Below are 15,319 nucleotides of genomic sequence, written 5' to 3' on the forward strand. Positions count from 1 at the left end.
CTGGCAGACATCACATTGGAAGAAGAGCACGTGACAGCACCTCTAATCTTGTGAAGTTGTTGGGGCCTGAGAGTATAACTATTGGTGTAAATGTGGGGGCAAAGAAGACATCCGAGTTTCTTGCAGGGCCTGATTTCCACACTAGCATCCTTGTTCTGTTGCTTCTTGTTGCCTGTGAGAATCTGTTTCAGGTTGGGTGGTTGTCTGTATGCAAGTATGTGTCTGCCACTCAGTGCCTGAGAAGGTTTGATATCAGGACTCAGGACAAAGACAGAGCATTTTAATATCCCAGGACACTCAATTACAGATTTCAGAGTTGCCATTTTAGAACAAAAGTGTGCCAGGCTCAGAGAGTGAGATACTGCCAAACTCACATAAAAAACCTTCAGGTCTCAAATTTTACAAACACAATTGGTTTTTAATACATTGCAATGACTAATTGATGAGGTACTTGTAATCTGTCTCACATATAAACTGCATATGCATAAGTACCCTTTTCTCATTTTCTTTTCAAATCCTTCATCTGTTTAACCACTCCATGCAACTGATGAAGTGAGCTACAGCCCACAAAAGCTTGTGCCTTTCAATAAAGCTTGTTAGGCAAAAAGGTGCTACCAGACTCTTTAATTAGTAATTAAACAATTCTAAAGCACTGCAATTTTTCTTTATTTTGAAAGGAAATAAGGTTAAATCTTAAAATTATCAGAACTTAAAAGATTCTCATCCAAAAAGCTGAGATTGTAAGTGAATTCCCTTTCTAAGATGTTTCTACCCTGTTCTGTTGTCAGGACAAATCCTGGTTCTCCATTCATGATTGTCAAGCCTGAGGAAGAGATTCCATTGTGGTGCCAAAATTACACTAACAAAAATGAAGTGATTTTATGCCGCCCCCCCGGCTTAAAATTGTCCTGCCTAGGCTTCCCCTCCCAACCTTTTTGCATGTAAGATACAGTTATGTCCTTAATTGCTTTGTGGATTAAATATAACTCTAAAATGAAGTCTGTGAAATAGATAATGCTTATATATTCTGTGTTAAATATATATAGTCATTCCAGATCTGGCACCAAAAAAAGTTGAATTATGTGTACTGGAGACATTTAGCCTGTAATTGTTTTGTATATTTATGAATTTTTTAGAGGAGGGGCAAAGAACTATGCTGGACATTGCAACACTAAGAAGAAATCCTATTCCAGCAGTAAGTTGCTGTCTGAGATAGCACAAATTAATGTTTGGCGCACTTTCAAATATATTCTCTTAGCCTTAAAGCGTTGAAAGTAAATAGAGAATTTCAGGATGTACACTTGCCATATGCAAAGTGGCTAATTATAATAGCTATTCTGGGATGGTCTATCATAGCGTAATGCAGAGAAGAGAATCCTGGAGCTTCACAGCCACATGGGGTTCTTGAGCCTCTTTGCAGCCTTGGAAGCACTTTCATCCTTAATGCTGCAAAATTATCACCATTTTGAGGTAGGATGTAGACAGACAAGTTCTACAATAGGTTTACTGTGGTTTGAAAAACAAGCCCCAGTTCTCCCCAGAATTTGCAATATGCCCGTTGTAGCCCTTGGTCGCCAGAAAATTGTCCATTAATATACCAGCCAAATGATTGTTCCAGTTTGAGTTATAAAATTGGTTCTAATTTAGGAGGACTGTAAATTGATTCAAGCAAGGAGCAGCAACTTTCTAGATGTCAGTTATTCCATGTTTCTCTTGAATAATGTCTTAGTGAGCAACAATAAATTTTGGGGCAGGGGAGGGAGTGGAATTTAGGTGTGCAGGGGTTTTTTTTGCCCTAGATGTATTAAGCCATCCTTTGGCTTATGTACATTTTTTGTTTTGTTTTGTTTTGTTTTGAACCCTCTAAACCATGGAAGATTATTCCTTCACTTATTACTGGTTTGCCACTGAATTTAAGCACTATGATTGTAGGTGGTTCTGGAGATCACACAAAAGAAGTCGGTTCTGCATAAAGAGATATGTACTTTCTCCAACTGCTGTAACCCAATTATCAGTACCAACATTTTAATCAAAATGATTAACTCCAGGCTTTGCACCTGCCAGCTATTTAGAAGAATGAATTGTCTTGACTTTGAAGGTAGCATTAAAGGGAACCTTTATAGTAGAATTTATTTTCTTGTCTACTTATGCTGGGCTTAGTAAGTAGATAATGGTAGCATTTATGTAATGCTAGCTAAAAAATGGATTATTTAACACACAGCTGCCTTGGTCTATTGTTACCTTAATTACTGTGCACCAGAATTATCATAAAATGCTTGTGGACAATTTATGCAAATAAATACGTAGAATGAGGGATGTTGTTAGACTGAAATTCTCATAATTCAGTCAAATTATTGTATTTTTGTTAATCTGCTCTACTGAGGCAGTTGCTCTCAGGTACTTGTTAGAGAAAATGTTAATCTACTGGATAGATTTACTGCCATATAAAATAGTTCTGAGTTCATTTGCTTTTTGTAAAATACACATTTTTAGTGCCAAGTTTTGGAAAATATATATACTGCCTAGGTAAGTAAGTCTTACTAGTTTTATTTTCTACACTATTAAACTTCCTGTTACTATTTTTCCTATATAGAGCAATCCAATATTAAGAGTAAACATTTTTATTGTATAACTTTTATGTGCTATGTATTTTTGTACCAGCTTAAATAAATCAAGATTGTCTCCATTTAATTTTTTTTTTTCTGTTCTGGCTTTTGTAAGATTTCTAGTATTTAGTCACTATAGGTTTAGGTACTATACTGTTAATTATCTTAGGGTTTAGCACCACTTTTTAATGAATGTTGATGGTGTAACAAATTCAGTAGTAGTTGCCTTCGTTGCAAAAACAGCCATAATCAAGGTATGTTGGATCCACTAAAGCTATGGTTAACAATACAGTGGGAAAGCTTTGGGCTGTCTTCCAAATATGTATACATCCCAGACACTAAGCTGCTATATGCAACCACAAGGGTTTTGTTACCTCTCTACTCTTCCAAAAAAGTAGATGTATGTGCTTGTTAATATTGAGAAAATATTGCCAGGGTATGTGAGCAAAAGCATCACATATTAGCAACTATGGTGCAGTAGTTAAGCTGAACCAGAGAAACTTGAATTCAGGCCTACTTTCAGCAGGTTATTTATAACAGTCACTCAGTCCAACCTACCTCACAAGGTTGTTGTGGGAATAAAACAGAGCACTCAGTGTAAGCTCCCCACCTTGAACTCCTGGAGAAAAGTCAGGATATACATTTAACAAATGAGTAGATACACTTAAAAGGGCCAAACTGTGTCCAAATTGTTGCCAAGAAAACTACATAGATGCGTCCATGAAGCCAAGATTGACTCAAGAACATTATATAATACTTATTGTAAACATAATTTCCCTTTGCCTGTATTTATGTGGAAATTTAAAATTTTTTACTTTAGTGATTTAAACTTTTCCAGATCTATATTATTGTTTAGATTCCTTTACATGTCAGCAAGATTATTTAGCTAACTCATATTGTATGTCAAGACAACAAGCTTGAACAATGGAGGAGCCCTGATTGCATCATCCAATTACATTCAGAAATAGAAAATATTTTGGAAAAAAAAAAGGATTAAATTAATTCCCTGTATCTGAATATTATTTGTTCTCTTAACCAAGATGAAGTTTCTTAGTATGGTCAAAATATTGACCTTGTGCTCCCATTCAGATGTATGGTATTAATGTTTCTGATTGTTAGCCATCATAGGATAGATAATTTGACACATATCTGACTATCTGAGAAGAATATATCTGAATGTATAAATCACAGTAATAATGATATTCTATTCTCTTTATCAAACATTCAGGTTTGTAGATGCCTGTGAAAACCCTTAAGAATAAATTAAAAAGTACTTCAGAGGGTGGAAATTACTAAACAATGGAAACTTGGAAACACAATAGATTCTACATAAAATAATGTTATATTATTTTGTTTTCTGCCAGCTTACCCAACCTTGCATGAAACTTCCTATTGTATTGCATTATAATTGTATCACCTCCAGCCAGTTTGGTGGTGCCGTTCAATATAATTGGAGGACATCAAACTGGGAAGACTACAGCTCATTCTTTAGAATTGTTTTATATAAAATAGAAACATGACATAACAGTTGTTTAGTATTTTCCTGATTTTCCATGCAAATTCTCATCAAATAAGAATTATTTGATCTTCCTTTTATAATTCCCTAGCATTAACTCTAGCCACTATAATTTTTAAATTTATATTTACATGAATATAGCTCTACAAGATTCAGGCTTTACCAAAAATTTCCTTGTTTATTAAATCAGTTACAATTTTTTGTTTTTCTTTACTGAAGAACTGAATGAATTGAAACAAATTATTGAAACTTGATGAAATTCTATCTGGGCTAGTAATTTCTCAATACTTTTAATAGAAATCTCCATTTTTTTATTACAACAATTAATTGAACTCTATATTCTGTTGTATATCAGGAAATGGTTATATTTTATTGGTAAATATCCTCAACAAAAGTATTCATAGATTTAGATATTAGTTCTAATTTCACAGCAAGAATCTATACAACTGTTTATCCCTAATTGATTTGTTTAAAAACCCTATTCATTAAATATTTGGAATTTAGTTTGAAACTCTAGTGTGTAGCACAAATTTTATATCCAAGTTCAGAGGTTTGTTAAAACTAATGAACAGTTCAAGTATTCTCTCCCATATTATCAAGCAGCATTTTCACATTCTCTTAAAAGAAACAAATTCACTCTTAAATACTCAATATTTGTATTTATATAAGCAATATGTTTAAAAAAATACTTTAATAAGCTTTTCCAGAATTGCAGACAGGGAGCTAGGTAAGAGACACAGGTATTACCAACAGTGCAAAATTACTATGTGAAAAATTTATAAAAACTACTTTGCAATTTTTTTTTTTGATTTCTTTCAAAATATCACTTTAAACCCTTTATAAAGCCAACAGTCAGGCCTGTTGAATTGAAGGTTTGATTCAGACTGCACACAATGCACTTTATGGATCAGGACACAATAGTGCTTAAAATATACATTACAATCACTATACACAAGCTGCACTGACTTTTCAATCCAATTTGGAAGCAATGGGTTTCATCTTTTCCAAACTGCACTAAAAGCTTGTTTGAACTGGTTACTAAATTACAAGATTTTTAAATAGTACTACTAGTGCAATGTCTTTGTCAAGTTATAGTGGCTGCATTTTAAAGAACATGAATAAAATATTGTATAAACACCTGCATAAATGAGATGCACATTACAATTAAATACTTAAAAACAGCTGAGCATTACATATTGAGTATGGAATGTCAGGATTTTCTTAGGCATACCATTAAAGGTAAGATTAAAGACCAAAGTAAAATTTCTGAAAAATGTACACAGTGCTATATTTTACTTACAAGCCTGAGAACAATATATTTATAAACTTTCCTATGAACAGTCTTGCAAGCATTTCCAACCTGCAAAAATACAGACAAGGAACAGAAAATAGGCCTTCAAAGTTGCAATAAGATTTCTAAAAGCATTGCACTGCCTTGCTTTGATATACTTTTTAAAACATAATCTTTGATACGAGGCTACGAAAACTTTGGATTTTCATATTAACAAAATTGGGTTTGGTCAGCCATGGCACTTTCCCTAAAGCAGTAAAGTTTAAAAGATTAAATATTTCATCTGTGCATGAACTGAGATACAGTGTACTGCTTGTGAGCAACAGACAATAAATACTAATCCTATAATGTTAAATCATGGAATTCATCAAAATGTCTCATGAGAAAGCAGAAGGCTAAAAGTAGGTAACTTTAGGAATACCTACAACAAAATTATGTTGGGATAATCTAAAAGGCTACTGGAGTTCATGATTAAAACCAAACGCTATGCATTTTGTCAAATCATTGAATGATCAGATCAACTTGAAGCTATAGTTGTAATGTTTCAAATAAGCTCCAAGACAAGCACATTGTTAATTTTATTTTACATAGCCAATGTGGCAACAAAAAGAATGAAAGACTTTATATGTCATTAAGTGATTGATTCTGTAAATCTTCATTATGGCCATAATCCAAATCCTTTTACGTATGGGAACTGTCGCTTCTGAAACTATCTCCAGACTGACAAGGATTTGTTTCTAATGTAAAAAAACAGGTTAAAAACCCTTATAGTACCTCGTATATGTGCATATTAATACACACACATGCCATAATAACTACCATCTACACTTTTCTACTTCCTCAGAAGTAGTGAATCCATGGATTTGTTGGATACGGCATAAGGCCCCATAGCAAACAGGCTGTGCATTTGTGTTCCTCATCAAGGTAGCCAGATTTAATTGACTCAATTCCTAATTCTACTCTGCTCACTGAAATATACAGATAAACTGATAAATAATGTAATGGATGACCTTGACTAACAAGAGTTAGCAACATTAAAGCCTTTAGCTGATTTTTAAGATTCTATCTCATAAAAAGAAATCTGAAAAACAATTATAAAAGTAAGAACATTTGTGCAATCAAAGCATCATGCTAATCTAAAAATTTTAAGTCACCATTTGTCCCAAGATACAAGTTTGAAAATTCTGATATTCAGAATTGGGTATGCATTTTAAATATTAAAAATTTCTACTGCTTTCTGAAACATGACTTTTATTAATAAAAAAGCTTTAGCAAAATAAAGTGAAGCTGACAACTCCTCAGAAGATCAACTCTCAGAAGATCGAAGTTTACCATACTGTACAAGTTATGAAAATTACACACTTCTTTTTAGTAATGTAAAAATCTTTCAAAGGTTACAAAATCTGGAAAAATACAGAAAGTATTTCTTATTTCCAGATAAGAATATGGAAAGACATCACTGATGTCAACAATTTTACATACAAACCTCTTGGTTTATTTTTAAAATATAATTCATTCATATATATATATATGTGTGTGTGTGTGTGTTTATATATATATATATATATATATATGCGTATATATATATACGTATATATACACACACACACACAGACATATACATACATACACGCGCACATACACACACATATATATACACACATACATGAATGAATTCTCATGCAACTTTCAGGATTTACAGGCATTCCTTAAACTGTTTAATATTGCTTCTTTCTTCACTTCTGTTTTATCAATTCTGCTTAGGAATTTTAAGCTGACTATTTTCCAAAGTATATTTTACATAACAGGTTAGTGCCCTGAAGTAATCTGCAGAAATCTGCCTTTAAAAAAAAATAAAAAACAAAAAACCTCTCAACCGGTTCTATAGCAACTGGCTCTCTGATAGAAAATTCTCCCACCCACTGCATCTGCATTTCAGGATTTTAAAAGGTATACTGTAACCTCAGCTAGGATTAGAAAGCAACTAAAATACATTTCAAAATCTCCATAAATTATATTATGGGATTTGAAACTGTAAAGAGAACCTGTTAACCCTGAAAATGCAGACATCCCCAAAAATTATTTGAATGCAACATGTTCAATCACCCACAGTCTCTTGTTCTTCAAAATTTCCATGGGCTACTGCTTCTTGGAAAATTTCAGAGGAACCTGTGCATTCTTTGTCATTGCTGTTGATTCTTCTCCTTTTCACAGGCCTTTCATTTTTGTCTTCAAGATCATTCCTTGTATTTGAATGAGGAAGTTTAGAATGATTGGAAAGGTTTTCAGGTTCATAACCATTTGTATCAAAATCTACAAGATGCATTTTTTTGCCAGGTGTTGGTCCATTTAGATGCAGTCCTTCAATTTTCATGTCATCTTTATTTGATAATTCACTTGGCCCATTAGTAGATACACCTACAAACAGAACAGTAATATAAAATAGAAAAGAAAAAACTACCATTTTTAAAAACAAGTCACAAAAATACTTAAAACCATGGACATGAACAATACTATCATATATACAGAATACAAACTTGTCCAGTTTGTAACTGTTTAGCTTTTAAGTGGTTTGAATAACTCTACAAAAGTGGTTGGTGATATCATGCCTCAAATGAAATTTGATTTCACTTCCTTTACATTTACATAATGGTTACCATCTGGTATGCATTTTTACCTGCTTCTATAGGTCCAAACTTATAATTTCAGATGCCTCTAGGGCTGCACTAAGACCCAGTCTAGGACTACCCTGACCCGTGGAAGTTCCATGGGTAAACTTGGGCTAGTCATTCTCTTTGAAGCCAACCTACCCCATAGAGGAGGAGTTGAGGAAGAGGAAAAAGGAGTACCACACTGAGTTCTTTGAGAAAGGTAAGATACGAATCTAACAAACAGGCAAGTAAGTAGACAAAGTATTTAAGAGAACCATGTGATTCAAAGGCTGCAGATTGTACATGAGCCAAGTATCTTTCTGCCCTCAAACAGTTTTGTAGAATTGAATACTGTAATTTGCATCTTTAAAAAACCACAACACACAAATGGAAAAATGTGCAAAAGAATAATTTAAAATTAGATGAAAATTACTTGCAAAAATGTACTTTGTTGGCTTAAAGAGTGTGCCATTAGGGAATTTAGATGGAAGAAAGTGTATTTTACCTACCATTTTGATTACTATTGCTGGTTGTGCTGTCCTCTCTTTCTGAATGGCTGGTGCTGCTGTTGGAAGTTGTAGGAGGAGGACTAGGAGCTCTGCTGGATGCAGCGCTTTCACTTTCATCTAAAAGACGATCCATGTAGTCCCTTTTTAAAAAAAGCAAGAAATTTGCTCTTCAAGTATGTTTCACTATAATGTTCCCACAAGATATGGTCCTACATTGACCAATCTGCATTCATATAATGCTAAGCCAGGATTTAAAAATTATAGTTATTATTGAAGAAGTCAAATTTGCCTAGTTTGCACATACATTAAATCATATTGTGCTAAGGCAAATTCAGACAAACTACATTATGTTATATATGATCCAGGCAAATTTTATTATCGAACAACTTAAGATATAAAGCTCAAATTCAATGAATATGTATTAAGATAAAAAGTAATACAGAGGTAAAGCCCCTAGAAATTCTACAACTAACTTGTTTACAACGTAGCATACGATCTGCTGCGTATGGTTTATTTTTTGCTCAAATAGTCCTCCCTTAATGACTTCCCTATTTAGCAATCGTTCAAAGTTAAGAGAGTGCTGAAAAAGTAATTTTCTGATTGGTCCTTGCATTTAATCACCATTTGCACGCTTCACAGCCGGCTTCCAACAAGCAGAGTCAAATTGCAAGTTGCGGTCATGTGATATCTTGCTCAATGGCTGCAGGTAATTAGCTTAATGACTGCAACAGAAGTGAAGTCATAAGCCCACTGCGGTCATGTCATGTCTTGCTTAATGACTGTGTCATTTAGTGACAGAGTTGCCAGTCCCAATTATGGTAGTTAAGTGAGGACCTGTAATCCTAAGCCATCATTCTAATATGATAAGCCTTAGTGGAAAATGTCCATTTAAAGCATTCAAAGCATAATCCATTTTAAATTTTGAATGGAGATTTATTATACAAACAGTACAACAAAGGTTCGCCCAAAATAACTTTTCTATGCTAAGCTGGTAAAGTTTTTTTAACTGCTATTTTTATGATCCTTTTATCTGCTGTCGTATTCATATTTTTTTACTAAGTGTTTTTTGCTTTATTCCTAAGTGGCCTGAGACTATTGTTGCTGAAATGTGCACAGAAATTCTTGAGGTAAACTGACATCCTAGTACGCTTCTCCCATTCCATAACACCCTTTTTTTTAAAAAAAAGAGAGGGAGAGTGTCAGCCAAAAAGCTTAGCTTTAATTTTATCACTTCTCCTTTGTGGCATAACATCGCTATACAACTATTAGATAACATACATTATACACTGCTTTAGAAGCCTCACAAAATTGTATATAAATCAAATCGCTATCAGTCTAATAGGTGGTAGGAAAGCCATTGTTAAAATGCTAGATTCAGATCAGAGGAACTTCTCAGTTAAAATTCCCACTCAACTACTCTTCCTATTGTCATCAGTTATAATTTAGGGTATGTTTGTGAGAAAAGGAGACATATGATCTTGACCTTTGGAAGAAAGGTTAAAAATTGTACTAAATAGAGTAATAATAGCATCTGTACCTCTGAGAAAACAACATAACGTGCTAATGTAATATAAAAGTGCAATTTTATACACTTTCCATTTCTAATTAACTAGAAAAGCCATAGTTTTAAAAAAAAATTATTTTAGTAGAGTGCAAAATGAGGAAACTGATAAGTAATCAACAAGACTTACGTTACACCAGGATGCAGATTGTACTTCTTTTTACCAAATCGTGTCTGCTGAGCAAAGAAGTCATATCGTTCTGACTTTTTCCACATGTAGTAAAATGCTACACACTCTCCAACAGATCTTGTTCGTACCTGTGTTTATTACACACCAAGAATATAATCTACTGTAATATAAAATTCATATTAAAGAACATATCTATAGTAAAGGGAATATTCAATTTGGAACATTTACATCTTGACAACATGTTGCCAAGAGCCTACTGACAAGCTGGCAGACAGCAAACTGTTCTTAATTTTTTCCCCCTCTCAACTACCATGCAACACCCCTGTTTTGGCTTTGTAAAACTAGAAAACAGCATATTATTATTATTGTTGATCGCACAGTCAGCCAGATGTTTAGACTGGATTTGACATTTTTATCCTCCTATCGAGTCCTTCCCAAGGACCTGGGATAGGCAGATGTTTGATGGTGTTAAAGGTATCGTTGCAGGATATAATCTGTTCCAAGTAAAGATGCCTTTTGCAATGGACTGATGGTGATTTTGTCAATGCCGATGGTTTGCAAATGCTGCTCCAGATGTTTTGGGATTGCACTTAAGACGCCTATTAACTATTGGTACTATCTTTGCTTTCTTTTGCCATAGTTGTTCTATTTTCAGGTCTTTATATTTTGGGATTTTCTCCAGTTCTTTCTCTTCTATTTTGCTGTCTCCAGGTATTGCAATGTCCATTATCCAGACTTTTTTGTCTTTCTTATCAACAGTTGTAAAGTCTGGGGTGTTGTGTAGCAGGTGCTTGTCTGTATGAATTCTAAAGTCCCAGAACACTTTAGTTTCTTCATTTTCTATTACTTTGTTTTGTTTGTAGTTACTCCAATGCACCATTGTTGCTACTTTGTCATGCCATTGTTTGTGGTTAGTCTGTGTGATCTTTTTGCAGCAGCTGACAAGGTGGTCTACTGTTTTTTCAGCTTCTTTGCAGAAGCGGCATTTGCTGTCTGTTGCTGTCTTCTCAATTCTGGCTTTATATGCATTTGTTCTTAAAGTATGGTCTTGTGCAGCCAGAATTAGTCCCCTCTGTCCCTTTCTTCAACTTTCCTGCTCTTAGCTATCGCCAGGTCTTCTTGTCTGCTTTGCCTGCTAGTTTTTTGTGTACTGGCCATGCAATACTTTGCCTTGCCATGTCTCTTTTCTATTCTTCATATGGTCTTTCTCTTCAGTATTCAGTAAGCCTTCATGGTGTACTAGCTTCAGTGCATCTTCTCACTGTCCTTCAGATATTCTTCTAATGCCCTTTTTTCTTCTTCAACTGTCTGGTGTACTTCCAACATTCCACACCCACCTATGCTCCTTGGTAAGTCTGTCAACATTGCTGCGTGCACGAAGGGCATGATTCATTGTCATTATTTTTCTGGTCTTCTAGTTCTGCTTGAGTTCAGTCCACTATTCCAGCTGTGTATCTAATGACTGGAATTGCCTGGGTGTTAATTGCCTTGATGGTATTTCCTCCACTGAGTTTGGACTTTAAGATCTTCTTCACTCTCATGATGTATTCACTCCTAATCTTCTTCTTGACTTCAATGTGCTTGATAGTGCCAGCTGGAATGATGCCCAGGTATTTGTAGTGATCTTCTTCATCCAGACTCATGATGTTATTTCCATTGGGCATCTTGATTCCTTCAGTTTTCACTATTTTTGCCCTGTTGATGGTAAGGGTGGCACATTTGTCCAGTCCAAACTCCACTGCAATATTTTGGCTGTATATTTGGATAGTGTTGAGCAGCGATTTCAGATAGTATTTTTCTATACAGTTTCAGATCATCCATGTAAAGGAGGTAAGATAGCCTGGCAGATGTTTTTGATATTCGATAGCCATGGCCTGACTTATTCAGTATTGTTGACAGAGGAATCAATGCAATGACAAACAGTAGTAGTGATAGTGAGTCTCCTTGAAAGATTCCTCTCTTGATATTAACCTCTCCCAGTCTATCACCATTGACCAGCAACTGTGTCTTCCATTGTGCCATTGGTCTTTGCACAAAGCTTCTGACTCCTGCTATTTCTAGGCACTTGGTTATCCAATCATGTGGCAGAGAGTCGAATGCCTTCTTGTAATCAATCCAAGCTATATTCCAGTTAGTCTTCCTCCTCTTGCAGTTTTCCAAAATCATTATGTCAATTAGGAGCTGATCATTTGTTCCTCTGCTGTTTGGGCAGTTTCCTTTCTGCTCAGATGGAAAGAGCTTGTTTTCAACCAGATGCAGCTGGACTACATCAGCTACCACATCACTTAGCAAGTTGAAAGTTGTTGGTAAGGAGATAATTGGCCTGTAGTTGCCTGGTGCTGCTCCTTTTGTTGAATCTTTCATTATCAGGTAGGTTTTGCCAGATGTTAAGCAATCTTCAATTTCACCTCCTTGCAGTATGTTGTTAAACTGCTTGGCAATGAGTGGATGCAGACCAGTCAGGTGTTTCAACCAAAAACCATGCAGTTCATCTTCAGCTGGTGCTGACCAATTCTTGATCTTCCTTGCCTTTTTTGCCATCATTTCTGCTATTATTACAAGTTCTTTCATTTCAGCTTCTTTTTTATTCTTATGCACCCCCTTTATCCAAGCTGCATTCTTGTTGTATTTCTTTGGGTTGTCCCATAGCTGCACCCAGAATTCCACTGTTTCTCCTTCGTCAGGTGTTGACTGATTCATTGCAGTCTCTCCATTGATGGACTGGTAGAAATGTTTCTGATTTGACTGACATTGTAGATTCTGCCTACAGTGTGCAATTCAAGCTTCCAATCTGTGGATCTACTTGGCTATGGCTGTTATTTGCTGCTTTATTATTTCCAGTGCTTCTTTGTTCTCCCTTGTTTCTAGGTGATATTTCTTGATCAGGTATTCTTTGGTCTTCTTGTTCTTCAGCTTCTTTTCTTTCATCTGTTCTAGCTTGCTTGCATCTAATCTTAGCATACAGGTCTTATTTTCCAACCTGATCTTCCATTTTGGTGGTGCACTGTTTGGCTTTTTTTCTTGTTTGTTGATTGTGCACCCAAAGTATTCAGTTATAACTGTAGCCATGCTGTACATAATTGGTTTGCTTCTTGCAGTGAGCTGGGGCTTATATTTGATATTACAGAATTGGCATCTTATAATACTTGTGCTAGCTGTTTCTTTGTAACAAGCTTCAATGCAGGCAACCATCATCATCATCATCAATCATCATCATCATCATCATCTAGCTGGAAAACCAATATGTAATATTACAATGATTGTGCTGGTACTCTAATCTTGCCTACATATTCATTTGCTTGAATAAATAATGCTAAAATAAGATAGTAAGACTAGAATATAAACTGTAATTAAAAATAGACCTCTATAAGACAAGCCTCAGGTAAATCAGTTTTTAAAAAGTGAACAAAAAACTACTGCTTCTGGTAAAGAATAAAATCCTGTTGAGTTTGCTGCAGAAGAATCCCACTGTCATAGAGTAGATGTGGTGAACAATTGTTTGAAATAATACACACAGAATATTATGAAGTTCTTAGTAACTGAACTCTTGCTAAGAAAGGAATGGGAAAAAGGTTCCACAGAAGAACTCAGCACTTTAGCTAAAGGACAGTAACAATGGATAGTGTCCAGGGGGCTAATCAAAAGTGGTATCAGTCCCAGAAAACACTGAGTGTGCTTCTGGGAAGCAAAGGCCTTTAAAGAGACAAACAGAAATCTGTACAACCAAAGGAACTACATCTCATAAAATTGCTGTACAATCCAATAGAATTAGTGCCATAATTGCATAAACAACCAGGACTGCAACCAAATAGTGTGATATTTTTTGCAGAATATAAACAAAAGGGGTTGAAATGTGGGGTCAATGTCAAATGTCTTTTGATACATTGACCATATTAGATTCAGTGATTTAATATAGCATTGATAGCAGCACTGGCAGCAAGGAGCCATCATAATAATTTCCCCACAATGCCTCTGCTTGCTTGATGTAATACCACTTCAAGGTACTGCTGAACATTAAATAATGACTGCTTGGAGATCCAGCTGGGTAGCCTGAGGGGAGTAGGACATGCACCAGCAGTGTAGGATCCTGTGGGTGAATTGGGATTTAGGAGCTTCTCCAGGGTTGCCATAAACTAATGTCAGGGTTCTAACCTAACCCTAAAGTTTGAGCATGGTTCAAGTTGGCAAGATTCTCTAAGTTAGATGGAAGGTGGTTATGTGGCAACTTCAGCCTCAATGAAGGTTAAGTGATAGTCACTGGTGATCAGTGATAATCACTGTTAATACAGGCAAGTAAAATTCAACCTGTGAAAGGAGCATATCATTCTACAACCAAGAATAAGAACTCCATTTGGTCTTATTAGGTCTCATGAAGTCAAAGCTAAAAACACTCTTTAAGTGCCACAGTAGATTAAAAATAAGCAAAAATACAATACTGCCTTCATTACAATAAAAAGGGAACTTCATTCAAGTTAACTTTCCAAACTGGGACAGCTGGAAGTGCAATTCTAAACTTAAGGGTAACAGATTGAATACCTATTCTATATTCCTCATGCTGCCCAGGCCTTCAATAACCTGGATCATCTCCATGGTTGCCATGGGGGCCATGAACTCCTGAGCCACTTCTAATATGCCGAGAGAAGGCATACTGAAGTCCCCCAAGACCATAAGCCTGGATACCTCCACCACTAATCCAGGCACAGTATCATGCAGTTCAGGTGGGGAGGTAGCTACATAACAGAGAAACTGGCACAGTAGCAGCAATCTTGTATGATCCCTAAAGCTGAACTTCACAAACAGGGTCTCACCTCCTGTTATCAGCAGAGCAGCATCCCTAAAAGCCATAAATGAAAATAGCCACTCCTCCATACCTGCCCTGAGACTGTATCTGATGCCACATTCAAATTCTGGGTGGGCACATTTCTGAAAGGGGCATCACACTGCACCCAACCAGTAATACATGCCAAGTCAGCCCTCTCATCCACATTCAATCATGGATGAAAGAGACCTTATGACAGGTGAAACTGGAGATTAAGGTCCAATGACCAGGTACAG

At 35.6% G+C, this 15,319-nt stretch overlaps 1 protein-coding gene across 3 annotated transcripts in view; it reads right to left on the reverse strand.

The window, feature by feature from the left end:
• Window positions 1-4,267: 4,267 nt before the first annotated feature.
• Window positions 4,268-15,319, reverse strand: part of MIER1 (MIER1 transcriptional regulator) — a 59,537-nt gene continuing 48,485 nt past the window's right edge. For 2 of the 3 annotated variants that reach the window (XM_088153896.1, XM_088153895.1), the window contains exons 11-13: window positions 10,265-10,392; window positions 8,574-8,713; window positions 4,269-7,831 (exon numbers count right to left, since the gene is read on the reverse strand). In XM_088153896.1, the coding sequence (XP_088010022.1) occupies window positions 7,512-7,831; window positions 8,574-8,713; window positions 10,265-10,392 (588 nt within the window). In that variant the 3' untranslated portion in view covers window positions 4,269-7,511. Of the gene's footprint in view, window positions 7,832-8,573; window positions 8,714-10,264; window positions 10,393-15,319 lie in introns of all 3 variants that reach the window. The other variant, XM_088153897.1, reaches the window with a different exon arrangement.

This window comes from Python bivittatus, unplaced genomic scaffold (genome assembly GCF_059951505.1).
Source record: "Python bivittatus isolate LINGU-HERP-01145 unplaced genomic scaffold, Pbiv_v1 ctg000700_np1212, whole genome shotgun sequence".
NCBI classification, from domain to species: Eukaryota; Metazoa; Chordata; class Lepidosauria; order Squamata; family Pythonidae; genus Python; species Python bivittatus.